Below are 17,784 nucleotides of genomic sequence, written 5' to 3' on the forward strand. Positions count from 1 at the left end.
TTGTCCGCTTCAGCCTCTGTAAGTGGAGAAACGATCGCCACGGTATTTTTTATTTTGTGGAGGTGATCATGATGACATCACGTTTTATGTCAATAAATTCAAACTATTGTGCAGAACATTTTTATACTTTCAAAGGTTGAAGTGGGCAAGAGTAGTAATGTGCATTTGCATTTTGATGGCAATCGGTCGCCGTTTTATTTAACAGAACCGACAAAGCAAGCAATATTGCCACGCTTGCCTCCCTCCCGTGACGTAGACCACTGAGACCGAAAAAATAACAAGCCCAGCCCCAAAAAGGGGTGGGGCAATTTGTTGTAAATCCAATCACAAAATAAGACTTTAAATCACGACAGAGTTTTTGGGGGGGAGCATTTTAGTACTGATGTCATTTTTACATGCAAACCTTTCATATAAGTGCCAATGTAAAGCTCATCCAAGTGTCCCTTTAAATATGGTCCGTCTGTCGCAGAAAGTGCTAAAGCAAAGACCAATTTAAATTATTTTGCACGCAAAAACACAGCAGTCACTGTATAATTGACACAGGAAGCTCACCGGCTTTTGATTTGCTGCAAACATATTTCCATACATGTCGTTGTGGATGCAGGGATCTGGCCATGCATGATAATGCCATTCGCATACACTAAGCCAAGATCATTGCTTTTTGCTGCTTACTTAGGTGGGGATTGGATATCATTAAGGCAGGCAGATGCACACTCACACGCATCGTGAACATCTCAGTCTCAGGTCAACCACGACATCTTTCCATTTCAGGATAACATTGATTGGTTAAAATGAAGTCCCAGACGGGTCACCCACTGCTCATCTGGGCTATTTAAAAATTGAAATAATTTGCCTTATACTTATAATACTATGTGTAGTAGGACAATATATACCTACGTACACGAGGCTTCTTCAAATGTTGAAATAAGACTGCAAATGACTTAGTCTCATGAGCTCAGGATGTGAAGTCGCACAAAGAGAAGACATCTGCCTCCAATCCGAAGTAGCAAAAATCCAAATGTTTGCCTTGCGTTGATCACGTTCAAAGGGTTTGTACCCTCTAAAATTTGCTTTGTTTGCCAAAGTCTGTGATTTATTTAGGCTTTTGGAGCTTGTCAGCATGCTTATGCAGGTGGCGGCTGTGTTGGAACACACACATTGTAACGTTACTGGCTGCCCAGAGAGAGAAGGACTTCAGCTTAAAGACTAAAAGGGGAAAGTAGGAAGTGAGGGCAGAGGTCTGCGGAAATTCAAGTGTTCAGAGCCTTACTTCTAAGGCCTTCGAAGACAGATTGCTTGGAAAGTGATCAGTCAGATCAGTTTTCAAGTATAGAGCTCCTTACAAACAGTATCAAAATGCAATTTGTGATCATTTGGCCTGCAGGACATCTTATACCCCGCTCAGTTCAATGGATGCAGTGGCGTCTGAAATAGCTACGTTTTGGGGTTGAGTCTCTGAGTGACAAGACCATTTGAAATGGATGGTTAAGATATTTTGGGGAAAATATGTTGAAAATAAATCTTTCTCTGTCAAAGACTGTCCAGAGGGGGTTGTTTTCATGGGTGAAATAATTCAATTTTATTGGCTATGTCCTGCATTGAAGTTGTTTAACCAGCAGGATAATCTCCCAGAATTCTTCTTGCCATACATTTTGGTTATCATTTCATATTTTTTCTTAATTCAGAGGCCTGATTGAAACACTCAAAAAAGAGAGAGAGAGAGACTTCAAGTGTTGTGTACAGTGTGACCCAAAATGATTGCTAAAATTGTTAGGAATAATGCTATTTATGTAATTTTTCAGATTTTTCCAAAGGAGGGGATAGCAAACAAAAACCTTAAACAGGGGTTTCTTTACACGGACAAAATTGTAATCCCCAGATGGTTCAATAATTTTGGACCAAAGGAACTGTCCCGGACCTGAGCTCTAAAGCTGAAGGGGTCCAAACCTGATGACGTTTGAATGTGAGGGTGATTGGAAATGTTGATGCTGTCAGGGACTCAGTCACTCGCAGCCCTAAGAAATCAATTCTGAGGTCCAACCTCTAGCTAGACAATCCCCGGGAATCACTGAGGCAGATTTTGTTCATGGACCTAATGGTTTACCCTTACAAAATGCAAAACAGAAGCTCCGCCAGGGGTATAGGGACAAAAAAGAAGTCAGTTGTCATTGGTTTTGTGAAAAAAATTATATCAAACATGAGTTCCATGATTTGTGGTTCTCAGATGAGGCTCACCTTCTCCTCTTTGGACATGTGAAGAGCAAAGACGGTATTTCCCTTGCTATTGGCAATTTCGCACGCCGAATACAGGAGTGTCTCAGGGCCCAAGGTGGACATTTGGAGCACATTTTGGAAAATCAATAAATTTAGACCACATGGACTTGAGCTCAAATTTTCTTGACTGAATTATTATTAAGTGATTTTTGGGGTATAACTGGTATAATTGGTATAACAGCTCCCTTAATGACCTAGCCAGTGTTATGACCACAGTTCTGCAATTGGCTCTCCAGGCCTGTCAGTATTTTCTCTGGGTACATCTGTTTCACCCACAACCAAAATCATGTAAAGTTCATTCCAAGGCAAGGTGCTAACACCAGATCTTTGGCTGCCCTCTGCTCATCTTTATTGTAGACCACGTCCTCTTTCTGCCGCAACCTGTGTGTTCCTTGACTGACATTGTGCAGTGTGCCGCGGCCCTCAAGAGGAAAGTGGATATATTGAAAGACGGTCCTTGCTCTCATTTACTTAATTGGATCCAGCGATGTCCGCATGGCTCGTGAAAATGTTTACCACAAGCTTCACGTTGGCTGTGTCTCGCTCACTTCAAACCAGGAAATGGCAGTGGAGTTTCTTGCCGCGTCGCTTAAACGCCAACATTTGTCAGCCAATCAGATGACAGTGAGTGATGTCACGGCCGTGCTCCACCTGCGTTGCAGAAGCAGGTTGAGGACCGGTTCCATTGTACCCGCGCAGCTCCGAAAAAGTGGAACGGAAAAACGACCACACAGGGTGGAACCATGCCGATTCGGAGCAGAACCAGTACAGTGGGAAGCGGCATACCACTACCACATTTCATGAATTCTTTCAATTCACTTCATGGCTAAAAGTCATTCATGAACTGACTGAACTACGTGTATATTGCTCCTCATCTACACACCACAGTGTGGCTCTGGACCCAAATAGTACATGTACTATACATCTGTTTTTGCCATATGATCCTTATGCGAGCCTTTGGCCATCTGGGCTGGCTTAGTGCCTGTTAAAGAGGCAAACAGAAGACAAATTGAGGCAGTTTTGTGATCACGCAACTCAGACGTGGTAGTCCAGTTAGTTTGAGACAAACCAAAATAGCAAATTTATCTCAAAAGTGTATTTTCTTTCAGTATGTCATCTTAAGAATCACATAGTAATTGTTGTATGCTTTAGTATGTTTACATTTCACATTTTAGTTGTGATGTACTTTTATATTTTGCAAGGCCCCTGTGTGCCTTTGCACAGTTCTCACACCATTATTATATTTCTTGACTCTTTAAAGCACACTGAATAGCTCAGTAGAAAGAATTGTGCATCGCAAAGCGAAGCGGCCTTGCCTTGCCTTGATTTGCTGATATCTTGAATGGACCTTTTCTGTAGTTAATTTGCAGTCTTCCTTCTTTCCCATTCTCCTTTCATCATTTTTTTTGTTAACCTTTTCTAAGGGTTAACAGGATGAATACTGTAGAATATTCTGAAGCAAGCCACCGAAACTGAAGTGGCTCAGGAGCCTTGAGGTTGTAATTAAATGTTGAGGTGCAATGAAAACAGAATAGTGAAACTTTGATTGAATTGAGATCATGATGAGCACCATCATACAATGTAATCAAGTGATTTTGTGTGGGTTGAAGCCAAGTTTGAAAGTCTGTGTAAAACGTTACAGCAAAACACTGTATCAAATGTATTGGTGTCAGTCAGTAAAACCGATGGCAAGAATGTAAAAGACTGGGACGAGATGCTGAAATAAAAGAAGACAACACAAATAATTACATAAGATGATCAACTCGTAATCTTGTCTGCTTAGGAGTTAGTATAATTGATATTTCTTTCGAGGTCAATGCAGGAAATATAGCATTTTCCTTTTTATGTTTGTGTTTAGATTGGGGAGAGACAACATGTGTTGGTGACAGAAGAGTCCTTTGATTCCCAATATTATGTGGCTCACAACAAGTTCTATGAGCAGGTAAGGCATTTAACAAATGTTTAAAAATATTGAAAAGTGCAAGTGATCAAGCTAAATACTCATTAGTCATTTTTTCTCATATTGCATATATTTCATATTTCATTCATGTTACCAATTCAGTTCTTGCTAGCTTTCATAATCAACAAATCAAATGAGGGGCTTTGCTCTGCATGTCACATGAGTTCTCACAAGAAGGTGCCACTAGCTTAAACTCATCCACCGAATAAAGTAGGTTAGCCGGAATATCACACACACTCACAAACGTGCACCCGCAGCCTACGGTGGTCGTAAGAGCATTTGCAAGCAATACTCCCCCCCCCCCCCCCTCACCTTCAAATGTATGAACATCAGCCCTAAAGACATGAACATTCCTTCCAACACACACAGCTGTTCATCGAACGTGGCTTCAAAGAGCCTCTCTGAACCTGTGAAAAATTAACTTTAAAACATCTTCAAATAAATCAATTTCCTCCGCGCTTTAACTATCATCAGAAACGTGTTTGAAGTTGTGCTTTTTATTGGCAGGGAGGGCAGCGGATGGCAATATTTTTTTCCCCTCCCTTCCTCGCTCCCTCACTACTGCTCCCTCCTCCCCGCCCCGTCTGCACCTACTGTACGTCTGCACGCTATGAACTAAGTTGCGAGTTTCACTCGCTTCATGCATGTAAGTGCACACTTTACACAGGTGCGTGTGTGCTCATGCGGGAATGTGTGCCATATGCATGCATTGATTCTTCAAGAACAGGGGTTTCCTGTGGTTGAGAGATCCTTTGATTTGTACGAATTTCAAATACATGTTTCCAATTAGAAATAATAGTCATTTCATTCTTGGCAACATCATATCATCTTTAAATAGTGGCACCTAGGACTGCCAAAATGTGCGAGTATTTGATTGCTGAGCTCTGCGGAATGGGAACACTGGGGGAGCAAACAAGGATAGGCCAAGGGTCAGGCAAGTGGAGCAGTGGGGGCCGTGACGTGGATGTGGAAAGGTGGTGGGTGGGTTGTCGAAGGGAAGGACGGAAAAGGAGTGTGAACAGATTATTCGGTCTCACTTTAACACCAATCTAACCTGACAATTATCATAGGCGGTCGCCTCACCTGCGTGTGCGAGGAGGTGAGCGGTGTTACGGTGGGGGTTTCCAATGACATGGCGCAAGCTCTTTCCTCATTTAATATCCCTTTAATGGACCTCAAATGACCCTCACCTACATGCACAATGCCGTCTACCTCCTCCGCATCCAGTGTTTCACCCCTCTCAGTTTGTTGCCTGCTTGCTCTCGCCCACACACACACACGCACGCTCACCCTCTGTGGTGAGCAGCAGGAGTGATGATTAGGCAGGTGTGGCGCTGGCAGGTAGACGCCACGGCCTCCTTTAGCCTGCCTATCATATTCCAGCCACTGGATAAAGACTGACAGATTAGCACTGAGCCAGGCATAATTGTGCCACCACAGCGGTAACTCTTCAGCTCCACCGTTTCACTTCTTGCGCTCTGCTGCGTGGTGGTTAGCACACAACACTCCTGTTTGTGTGCAATAGTGAGCACAAGATTGTAGTAATGCTAAAATCCCACATTGAAATTACATTTGACAATGAGATGCTCTTACTGTATCCCACACAGCTATTTCCATATTTTACAATTCAATTTTCATTAAATTTGCGATCGGGAAGGCAGTCAAAAGACAGATAATATTGTTTGGGAGAAACAGTTGGAGTCAATTGAAAATTAAATTGAAAATTGAATTGACAATGTGTATTTGATAATTGTGGAGAATCATGAAGGTGCTTGTAGGATTTTTTATTTTTATTTTTTTTTTGTCCATACATTCATAAAAAACATTTTGGAGGTCACTGTCACCCAATGGGATTATACCTCTTCTACACCGGGGATATCAATCCCGGTCATCAAGAGCCCCTATGCAGCCTGTTTTCCATCCCTCCCTGCCTACAACACACCTGATTTAAATGATCTGCTCATATTAAATGACCAAGCTTTGCACAAGCCTGATAACGATTGTGATCATTTGTATCAAGTGTGTTCAGGTAGGGAGGGATGGAAAACAAGATGGATAGGGGCTCTTGAGGACCGGGATTGAGCACCCCTGCGCTACACCAAATTTATCCAAGCATACCAGTTTTGATAGCCCATAAACTATTCCCTCAAAGTCAGAAGCAGAGAACTGTCCATAATTGCTTTTTAAGATGATCACCATTGATTGATTTCTGTTTTGCAGGTACTGGTTCCCAAGAGGTTAGAGTTCAATGGGAAAATGATTGAAGTCGCAATCTACGAGGCAGGAAAACACTTCCTGAAAGGCCGACCAGTGGAAGACACGAAACCTTTCACTCCCTCCATCGCTGCCCCGCTTCAAAAAGGAGAAGTGTCTGGCCTCATGCAGGTAAACACATTGATGCACATACAATAGATATAAAGTTTGAATGATGAAACATTAGTTTACATGTTTGTACTGTAGCAATCAGTTCTGAGATGTTATTTTATTACAACCCCTTGTTAAACACGAATATAAAGTACTGCTTTTTCCACTAGTGCGTATTGTTTTCAGCCTTGAGTTTTTGCCTCAATTAAATTGTGTGCCATGAGTAGGTTACTACAGCTTCTGCCATTTTCATAGATTATGAGATCATGAGTCAATTTGGGTAGTTATAACAGGCATAAAAGTGAGGGGCCACTAAAAACGAGTTGTGTACACATTTGTTTCCCCCACTCAGAAAAAGCCAAGGTGTCAGTGATAAATCATCTAAAATAATCTACGACTGGATAAACTGGCACACACACGCGAGCACACGCACACAGGCAGACTTACACACTTGCACGGACTCGCACAAACACGCATAAACACCATGTTAATGTATCTTTTTCCGTGCATGTTATTTTTCACTGTGACTAGCTGTATCTTATAGCTCAGGACATTGAGTCACAGAGCAGAATATGATACACTTTCTAATTTCACACTCCATCAACCTTTACTGCCAGACAGCCAGAGAAGGAAGGCAGAGAACAGAGGCAAAGGGGTCGTAGCGATCAAGGGAAGACAAGTCGAGAGAGAAAGGGAGAGGGAAATGGATGGCAGAATGAAATAAGGAATAGTAAGAAAGGATTCACATTAAGCCGACCGACATGTCACTCTGCAATGAAAAGTTCAGTGGTAAAAACCTTTTTAAAGTTTATATATATATATATATATATATACACACACACACACACACACACACACACACACATACCCCCCCCCCCCCACACACACACACAAATGTATAAATGTTCTTTACCAAATGTAAACAAAAAAGAAAATATATATGGACATTCGGACAAATTGTTATGGAAGTGAAGTTGTGTAGATTGGCAGCTCTGTTACTGTCAAGGAGCTAAAAGACTTCCACATAGGAAACAGTGGTTCCTTGATTATACTTTAGCTCCTCCGGAAGACAAATGAAATGCACCTTAATATGCAAACAAACGCTTGTTTGTTTCGGTTTGTGTTTTTGAAGCCGACACTTTTTCAACAGTCACTATCTGAGCTGTCTCCGATAGAAATGTCTGGCTAAATCAGAAATGTCTACACATCCATACACATCCACTTTTACTGCTCAGACATCATAGCCAAGCATCGACCTGGCCGTATTTGCTCAACACATGCACATCTGTATGGAAGCTGGCTGGTGTGCAATCATTCCTCTTCGCGCCTTCAAAATGACAGACGTCTCACTTTGTTCTACTTTGTGCGGATGGACATGAAAGACCTTGGAAGGTTGATCTGCCTTTCCAATCAGTGGGTCCTATCATCGAGCAAACTATCATGCAGTTAGGATGCATCACACCATCTTGCTCCCCCTTTATTCTTGTGTTTTTCCAAAAGCCTATAATTTTGAGATTGCAAGACGTGGATGAAAGTGTAATCATTCACTCCTGTCTCGCAAGCGCACACGCACAGTACCTGCATGCCCACGCACACGCACACACCTCAGTGTGTGGGGGACTCAAGCAATGACTGATTGATAATAGATGGTCTTTAGATAGATACAGTAGGCTTAGCTTTGACAAGCATGTGGGACATGGGGTCCACTTCTGATAAAACTGGTTATTTGGCTGCATCACTTCAGGCTCTTTGGCGGTTGCCATCCTTTACAAGCTTTCATTTTGACTTTCCTTACAGCGATAACCAACCTTTGGTTACTGATTACTCCTCCTTAATCTGCGCATTTTCTTTCAACCACAGCACCTCAGTTAGCTGAAAGTTTAGAAAGCTTTTGGTATGCACACAGAGGATTAGAATTCCTTTCCATGCAAAGCTGGTTGACAATGACGTTCTCAGCTTGCTTAATTCTAGTTCATAATATTGTCAAAGCGGTTAGTATATTTCAATTTAAAATAAGTACATGTGACCAAGCAAACACCACCATGTGCCCTCATTACTGAAAATATTTGACTCATTTTCAATGTCTTAGGAGGTTGCTACGGGATATGTATCAAGAGATGTTTTTGCTCTTTCATTCCGCTGAAAAACCAAGGTTTCAGAGCGACAACAGCACCTGAAAATTTAGCTCTTCTTTGTTCTCGGTCTGCCTCTCCTAGCCGTCTGTCAAACCTTCATTCACAGAAACAGCACTTTCCCGTGGAAAGGGGAAGGACAGTAATGAGTCTTTTAGTGGGACACAATAGCAGAGAAAGCACTCAGCAGCACAGTAAAGGGAAAAAAAATGAGAAAGTATCTTCTCCAGTCCTCATCCTCAGATGAAATTAAATGATAGAAGGGGAGGGGGAGAGAAAAAGTGAAGCAAGAAAGAAAGAGAGAAAGGTAGATGGAGAGATCAGGAGACAGCAAAGGCAGCATGAGTGCCTTCTCATAATAATCAGGTCTTTTCACGGCATACTTTCTCAAGGAGACCCAAAGAATGGATGAGAGCGGAGAAAACAGCTCTGGTCCCTCCACAAGGCAGCAAATTGACAGTTTGTATGAAAGACATAAAAAGATGACAGATACTGTAGATAGAGAGGGAGGTAAAATTGGGCTAGTCAAGAACTTTTCCCTCATAACCAATGACAAAATATAAATGACTGAATAAATATGTGCTGGGCCATTAACTTTTTTGCCCTTTCCTATCATCAAGTATGTATGAAGTATTTTCTTGTTTATTTGCATCTTTCGTCAAACGGCACGTCTGCCTCTTCACGATCGTCATTTTTTAATCAAATGACCTGTTGCATTGTTTTTCACCAATACTGTACTTTTTTGGGCCTTTTTAGTTCTGTCGGTGAGTTCAACAGTTGAGTGCGAACATTTTTCACTTTTTCTGTCATCTGATCAGTAGCAAGAGGGGATATGAAGACTATGCTTACACGACAGTGGCTTTTCCCTTTACTATCCCGTTTATTACCTTGTCGCATCAAGCGGGTGATTGCTTGCCGTTTGCCTCATCTTTCAATATACATTTCGGATGAAAGCTCTCACACAGCCCTTCGCATACACGCGACACTTAATAACCTCGCCATTAGATATATCTGTACAGTGTAGTGATATCCATTACAAGAGCAGTGTAAAAAATGCCTTGCCTTGACAAACTCACTTCTCAAAAACTAAAACTGCAATGTGTCATAGTGAGATGGATTTCTAATATATTGACCTTCTAATGTGGAAAGACACAGATACGCTCCCCATTCGGGCACCTCCTCTGTATGGTGTGGCTACTAGATAGATGCCAACTATATTGTATGTGAAGAAAACACTGGCTGTAAATGCAATCTTTATTCAATTAAAACACTTTCTAGCTACACAAATACCATTCAAAGTGTGACTTTAGTAAATACGGCTGAATGTTTGGTATACAGCTCATGTTTGTTGCTTGATGTCACACATCATGTATTGTCAAAAAAACAACAACAAAAAAATCAAACAGTTATTGCTTGCTAAGTTATTTTTAAAACATTTCTTTCTTAGAAATGTCACAAGGTTGCGGTTGGCCTCTGTCTGACTGTTGTCTCGCACAGCAAATGATTTGTTTGGTCTTCAAAACAGCCGGCATAGCTATTTCAAGCATTTCACTTGGCATGTCAAATTTTATTACATGGCCTGTGGTTTGAGGAACCAGCATTACAATAATAGAGAAATTATTACACCACCAGAATATTAGTCAAGTCTGCTTTCCAGTATTTTAAACACACACAGTATGCCAACTGGAATTACACAGTTTCATTCAGTTTTGTTTATTTCACTTCAAGACGCTTTGTGTGCCCCTTGCTACGAGTTTGCCTTTGAACAATGATGAGCAGTATGTATAAATAACACGGAACACAATGTTATGTCATGAAGTAATCATCTTTTTCTTTAAAATTCTTAGATTAAAAAGTCACCTATACTGTATGTCTGTGTGTTTTCTCAGCAAACATTAAATTCAACACAATCTTTTTATCTGGCGGGATATTAGCTGGTTTTGCAAAGTGATTGTGTGCTCGAAGAAAGGTAGCATTTTATTTGCTTGTTACTTGCAAATGGAGAGAAGTAGCAGTAAAGCCTCTTAAAAAAAACAGGACTCTCTTTCGCTCTCCAATTGGGGCAGACATACAGCTTCTGTACATCTTTATTTAAATGCAGCCCTTTATGCTGGCGTCTTAAAAGTAGGGATTTCATGACACAATCAATGAAAGGTCAACGCCGGGTGTGTGGAATCAGGCCTTTGTCGGTGTGCAACATTTAGCATCCAAGATAAATGGCCCTTCTGCAAGTTACGTGACTACCAGGTTAGCAGTGGATAGATGTCATCATGGAAGTACCACAGTGTTCAAAACCTGGCCCCTCACCATTCTCATCAGTGAGGAAATACTGGAGGCTTTGCAACATTGCCATATCTCTAAATCTTCCTTGATTGTTTTCTGCTCTTGCAAAATGTGATCTGTCCCTTGTCTCACTCGCTAAAAAACACCTTAGCACCTAACCACCAGACACGATTAGCGCCGAAGCTTTTACTCACAAGTTACTTGAACTGAAATGTGCTTGCTTGGAACGGACACGGCAGATGGAGTAACAGAAGACATTAGAATAACTGGTATTGTTCTTGACTGTATGTGCATCAAAGTAGACTAGCAAGCAGGCTTTAAGTCTTGTCCAACAAGCCATATGTGTGTGCGTCCCCCAACAGGATGTCTTGAAAGTAATCGTAACTCAGGTCAGCATGCTGTACCCCACTGACTAAAGCATCTGCTATATTTCCTGTTCTAGTGGCTGTCATGTGCCCAACATGTGTTTGCATGGGCCTCAATTACACAAACGGTTTCCACCGTATTTCATCGAGGCGACCGTAAAACATTTTATGCAGTCCATCTGTATGCTAGCTTGTGGTTGTGCTAATTGTCAAAGGAGCCTATATTTGAAACTGGACCCATCCGCGTTTGCTTGTGTTTTGTTACTGCATAAAAGTTTGGATTTTTTTTTGTTATCAAGTGATGTGTTTACCAAAATATTACAAGTCCAACATTAATTGTCGTCTTCAGATTCCTAGTGGACTTATGGTTAGCATGTTTGTCTCACAGTCGAAGGCCCTCCTGCATGGAGTTGGCATGTTCTACATTTCTTTTGGGTACACCGGCCTCCTCCCATTTTTCAAAATCCTATGAAGTTAATTGAAGACTTCTACTTGTGTCAATACAGTATGTGCCCTGTGAATGGCTAGTGACCTGTTCAGAGTGTCTGTCTTGCCTAATCAGCTAGATTAGACTGCAGTTACCTGTGAACGTAATGAGGACAAGCTCTTTATGTCCTTTGCAGTTTACCAATGCAAGCTTGAATGGTTTTGCATCCCTAGCATGTTGCACAAAATATCTCAGCCTACATTTTCTTTGGTGGTATTTGCTTACAACCAAAAATAAACTGTTCTTGGCTCAATGTGAGTCTCGCCACTCACATGCTGTTGTGGTACTGTCATATTTGTAACTAATTAGGTCATGCGATGGCCACGTTGAGGGTCTCATTTGTTACCCCCAATTTTTACATAATCCCCATTTTATGGCATTTCAGTGTATCAGAGATGGATACTTTTCATGTGGACAAATGTGCTTTGTGCTAATGAAAGCATAGCCTTGCTTTGCCAATAACCAAAGGCAATGAGACTAATCTGCATTTAAAACAATGTGTTCTTCTTGAGTAGTTATGAATTTGTAAGTTCTGCACCCGAGGCATAAAGAACAACTATTTCTATTACTCGTTACTTCTGTGTTCAACTGACTTGTTGACTCAAATGTCTTGCTATTTTGGAGGGGTGAACAGCCAATCCAACTGTCAAAATATAGAAATGGAATCCAGATCCTCCAACTCAAGTTAACACACACTATCAAAAGTAATCAACCATTTAACTGTTGCATGAATGCAATGAAGGCGCTTCAAAATGAACACATAATTCATGCACTCACACATTCAGATCCTGTTGGTGGTGAGCTACACTATGTAGCCACAGCTGCCCTGGGACAGACTGACGGAAGCATGGATGCCAGTATCGGAACGAAACCCAAATTGTAGTAATTATTTCATTTATTTATTTTTGTAAGAATATGTGAAACACTAATTTGTGGGATAAGAAATAAACGGAATAATTCATCAATCTCAGAAGGCCACCGTGTTGGGTGACATTGCCCTCTGGAAGTGATGTCACAACTACAGTTGCAGTTTTGCCTGTAAAACAGCACATTTCGGAAAGCCTGGTTTGTTAAAAATGGATTGATAGGAACTGCAACTGCGTCAGGGTGTCAGCATCAAAGGCAATTGTGCAGATTCATTTTCGCTCATTAAATTGCCTTTGAAAAGGAGTCCGCCAGCTGTCACATGTCTACCAGACACTCGCCACTAGCAGTTGCTAGTTGCTAGCCAGTAGCTGCTGATGCCGGTGACTGGTGTCATACTTTACAATTTCAAACAATGAAAGAGAAAACACTGTAATAAGTGATTTGACAGCATATTAAATTCGTGATTGAACATCATTTCGGGATGGCATTGTTGATTTTGGTGTCAACTGTATATTAGGGCATTATAAATTCTGGTTAGGCCAGCTTCCACTCAAGTACCACAATGCCGCCAATGTGCTGCGAGGACCAATTTCGAAATACATGTTACCGTAATGCATATTATGAACAACTGTGGTGGCGGGTTGAGTTGACTGCAGTCAATATAAGATTGTGGCATTCAGAGCAGATGCATTTTCAGGTTGTAGGTAGCTAGCTTGCTAACTGCTGTTGTGGTAGAAATGGGCCAAGTAATTATAACAAAGTTCTTATATGGTGCAGCAGGGGTGACTCCCGCCGCAAGCCGAAGTACAGTACGTTGTCGGGCACCGTTTTAGCCACGCCCAAAACGTCAAGAAAACTGAAATGGTGATAAACAGTCTCACGCAAGGGTTGTGTTCGGAAATGCGCTCCAAATGCGCGCTGCTTCACTCCGACCGTTCGGAAACTCAGCGCGTTGTTCAAATGTGCTGTTTGGTTATTCAGAATGCCCCAAAAAAGGAGTGCCAGTTCAAACATGTACATTGTATAATGTAATTAGAAACAAATGTCTGAATTCACTTTCCAACATCTTTAGAAATATTTTCATTTCGTCTTGTGCCCCTTTGTTCATTGATAGATTGAACTGCTGCTTCGTTGTAATTGTCCCTGTGGTTTTGGTAGCTCCCTCTTGACTAACTAAAGAGCCTGTTCCAGTATCTTTTTACACTCATACACACAAAACTTCAGTTGTGTCTAGAGTGACACTGACAGCTGGTGAGGATCATGTGAGAAATGTGACCACTGCGTATTGTTGTTTCTTCTTTCTCTCATGAGGCCGGTGTAGAATTGCAGTAGAGAGAGACAAAAGTACCATTTCAGTCTTTGAGCATTTCAGTCTTTACCTGTGTCAGTCCACTGTTTGGTGATTTTCGGCATGATTATGTTTGCTCTGTTCCCCCCTGCTGTGAGCAGAGAGAGCAACATGATGCTGTAAAACCTGCACATGTTCATATGGTGGTGAAATGTCACACAATGGCTGATCTTTTCCTCAGGCATTGCTCCCACTTTTTCATGACACTTTGCTGCACTCTTCTCTTCGCTCCCACTGTGCTGACATGCATCCACTGCCACTTAGATTTGCACTTATCCTCCTAACTAGTAATAGATTTTAGACTGCACTATTCAGTCTCTATCCTGGCACCCCAGTGTTTAATGACACATGCTGAGAAGACAGCTAAATAGACAGATGGGGAATAAGGTAGTAGTACACTTTGGCCTGACACCATTGCTAGATGACGTTACGTCTTTTTTTTGGTTATAGCTCAAATAGTTTGTGCGCATATTAGCTAACCCTTCGTTTCCAGAGCTCCCCTTTTGGCATCAATTCTTTGCTTGATAATCAGTTAGTGGCTATACTTGATCAGATGGGGAGAGAGTGACAGAATCATTCCAATCAAGAAAAACATAAACGTCCATGAATAACTGCTTTTGCAAGATGGGCGCCATATGTTTGGCAATGTGAGCCACAATGACGCAGCAAGCCACCGGGCTCCTTTCTTGTCATACGGAAAACAATGTCAAAATGATTACGCTCCTGTTGTTTGTGTCATAGCAGGAATCAAAAGTCGGAAGTCACCTTTATTGAAGAAGGAAAAAAAAAATGCCGCTTAGAGTACCTGGCAACAAGGATTTGGCTTAACTGCTGTCAGCCAGTCCAGTAAGGAGCATTTTATTGTCTTTGAAGCATCTGTTGCAGGACAAAAGTATTAGTTTGACCATCAGGTAATCCAACTTTGCAGTGAGCTGAACATGAACCAAACTAGGATGTGTCAGATAGACTTTCCCCTTGTATCACTATTGTCCACCGCCACTGATAAGTGACTTATGGATGCGTCACTTAGGCGGGGGCGGTTATTGTATCCCGCCGGCATTATGTGCGCCAACAGAGCAGAGTGTGAATGAGCGGCGGTAGTAGATATAGAGATGACTGGAGGATAGGAGTGTGTTGAACCAATGTGCAGCTGCTTACTCATGTGCATACAACACGTGTGGGCGTCCATTGTAACACTCTGCACAAATGTGTAATTGTTGGTTCTCGGAGGTCAAAAGTGCAGTTGGTTGGCTACGAAATTCAGTATACTCACAACTTGGGAAAATTGTTCATATGGTTCTTAAGTGGATTTTGTAAGGACACACAAGAGTGTACAGGAATTTCGTTATTTCTTTAAGTTGTGTAAGGATGAAAGACTTCTAACGGTGGTAAGAAAAACTAAAGGCATGAAAGGGCTATGATCATTATGAAAGACTTGATGGTTGGGGTGAAAAGTGTGCACTGAGCGAACAAGTCGATTTACTTTTGGTAAATATAAAAAGCCATCGCTTATGACGCTTTCCCTAGTGAACTTGATGAAAGGTTATACAAGAAAGCCGCAGATCAATTGCTCAATATCCCTCTGCATAATCCATCTCGGTGGTGATAAGGCATTTTATCAACAGTCGGGCAGGAGGAGATGTGCAGGAAACTACTCAAGGTCATCCCAATCCATTTTCACAGATTCTCTCCTCCAATGTGTCCAAAGCTCACATTGACACATCTCATGGAGAATTCTCTATTTATGTAGTGATCAATAACCTCAGCCTGAGCCATCTTGTCTCCCTTAAACTAAAAGGAAAATAAATGTACTGTTTCTCCGTTTCAGTAGCAAACATCAAAACATTGCCCAATTTCCGGCCCGAAGGCTCTGTATGACTTTTGAATTTTCCATACGAGTACAGGTAGCAGAAACTGTGTTTTTCTTAGCATGGATTGCAACTGATAGCAAAGCAACTTAACATAAAATCAATATTCTATTGCTTTGCCGTCGCCACATTGATCTTTCACACGTCGCATCACGGCTCATTGTCAACATCAACTCCAATTCAGCAGACGGGCGCCTAGGAATAATTTGATTACCGCCAAACTGCATTCAGCTTCCTGGTTTAATTACGCTCACTTATATTCTGTATTTATTCATAAAATAACAGCTGTTTTTTTTTTTTTTACATGGATGCATTCATCTACAAGGTATCACATTTGCTTCATTATCATGTTCGTTATTCTCAAATTAAATAGCATCGCTGAGAGGCAGCAGATGGAGGTACACAAGGTGAAAATGCTTGTTAAAGAAAACACTGAAATGCCAATTCTTACATTTACTGGGCCTATTGTTAAAAAAAAAAAAAAAAAAAAACTAAAAACAATACATACAAAATATTTAGGCTGCTAAACAATTGAATGAGCACAGAACTGACTAATAATTAAATGTAAAGGAAATCCTGTGCTGTTAGAAGCAGCCCTTTCACAACACTAGTTTATCGTCTCGTGTCACATGTAGACAGAGTTACTACAGCAGGTCGTCACGCTGACCCACAACTAAACTTTATTCCAACTGCAAACTTTTAGTGGAGCCTCGGCTTCTTTGTGGAGAAATTAACATTCCTTTGTTGCCAAAGAAGATGTTGAAAAGCTTTTTTTCCTCTTTGTGTGTTTTCTTCACAGGAGCAGATGGCAAATGGTGTCCAAGGTCCCTCTTCTATGTCTTCCTCTGTTTTGTTGATTGGGTCTTACAGTGTGGACCGAGAGCTATTGAAGAGGCTGGGGGTCGGACTGGCGCTGGCAGCCGCCTTACTGGCTTTTATTGTGGAGAGGATCTATTAGCGTTGCAACCGTAAGATGGAAGAGGAGCCGTAACCAGGGGGAGGATGGCGACATTAACAGCATCTTAGAATGGGAGCAACATCTTCAAATGAGCCTACCTGTTTTCTTTCTGTGCTTTATGCACTCAAAGAGGGGCAAGGACATCTCAATTATATTTTTGCTTTTAATTTCATTTCCTCTGGCCATTATTTGCTTCTTTTGGATAAAGGCAAATAAAAGTTTTTGTACGTCCTTTGGTGCAAACTGTCTCCATCCTAAAGTGCTTTCCTTCAATTGTTGTGATGAAACTCATAAGTGACTTGGACGTCCGTGTGCTCTTGTGGACTTCTAGAGTCACTTTCAGGTTTCTATGACGATGAGCTATATCGGAACACAGATACTGTTTCCAAAGTTATTTCATGGAAGGATGTAGCAAACTGTGTAATTTGCTCATTAAACTTCAGTTGTCATTTACGTTTGTTAATTATATAACTCAGCTCTACTTTATTTCTAGAACAGTTTAAAAACAACATTGCTGCATACAAAGTTCTTTGGTGGAGTGAAAGCCGGACATTCAAAAACAAAGACCGGTAAACAATAAATTAATAACACAAACACTAAAACAATGCAGTCTCATGCGTTGTCAAAAGCCATAGAATAAAAATGTGTTTTAAGACATCATTCAAAAAGGAGGGAAGGGCAATGGGAAAAGGCTCGATCCCCTCTGAGGCACTGCTTAGTCCTTGGTACCTCCAGCAGCAACTGGTCCGCCGACCTGAGGCACTGGGCAGGTACGTGGGGCGGGGGAGGAGTTCAGAAAGTTATGGTGGGGCCAAACCATTTAAAGACTTAAAGACAAATATAAAAATCTTAAAATGAACTTTAAAAAGTACAGTGAG

At 41.4% G+C, this 17,784-nt stretch overlaps 1 protein-coding gene across 1 annotated transcript in view; it reads left to right on the forward strand.

Moving 5' to 3' along the window:
• cdkal1 (CDK5 regulatory subunit associated protein 1-like 1) overlaps nucleotides 1-17,137 on the forward strand; it is a 209,470-nt gene extending 192,333 nt beyond the window's left edge. The window contains exons 13-15 of the mRNA XM_086037970.1: nucleotides 4,133-4,216; nucleotides 6,455-6,619; nucleotides 16,748-17,137. Of these exons, the coding sequence (XP_085894096.1) occupies nucleotides 4,133-4,216; nucleotides 6,455-6,619; nucleotides 16,748-16,906 (408 nt within the window). The 3' untranslated portion in view covers nucleotides 16,907-17,137. The remainder of the gene's footprint in view (nucleotides 1-4,132; nucleotides 4,217-6,454; nucleotides 6,620-16,747) is intronic.
• Nucleotides 17,138-17,784: the final 647 nt, after the last annotated feature.

Source organism: Filicampus tigris, chromosome 8 (assembly GCF_054856515.1).
Source record: "Filicampus tigris isolate MCC_2025a chromosome 8, RoL_Ftig_1.0, whole genome shotgun sequence".
Classification (NCBI taxonomy): Eukaryota; Metazoa; Chordata; class Actinopteri; order Syngnathiformes; family Syngnathidae; genus Filicampus; species Filicampus tigris.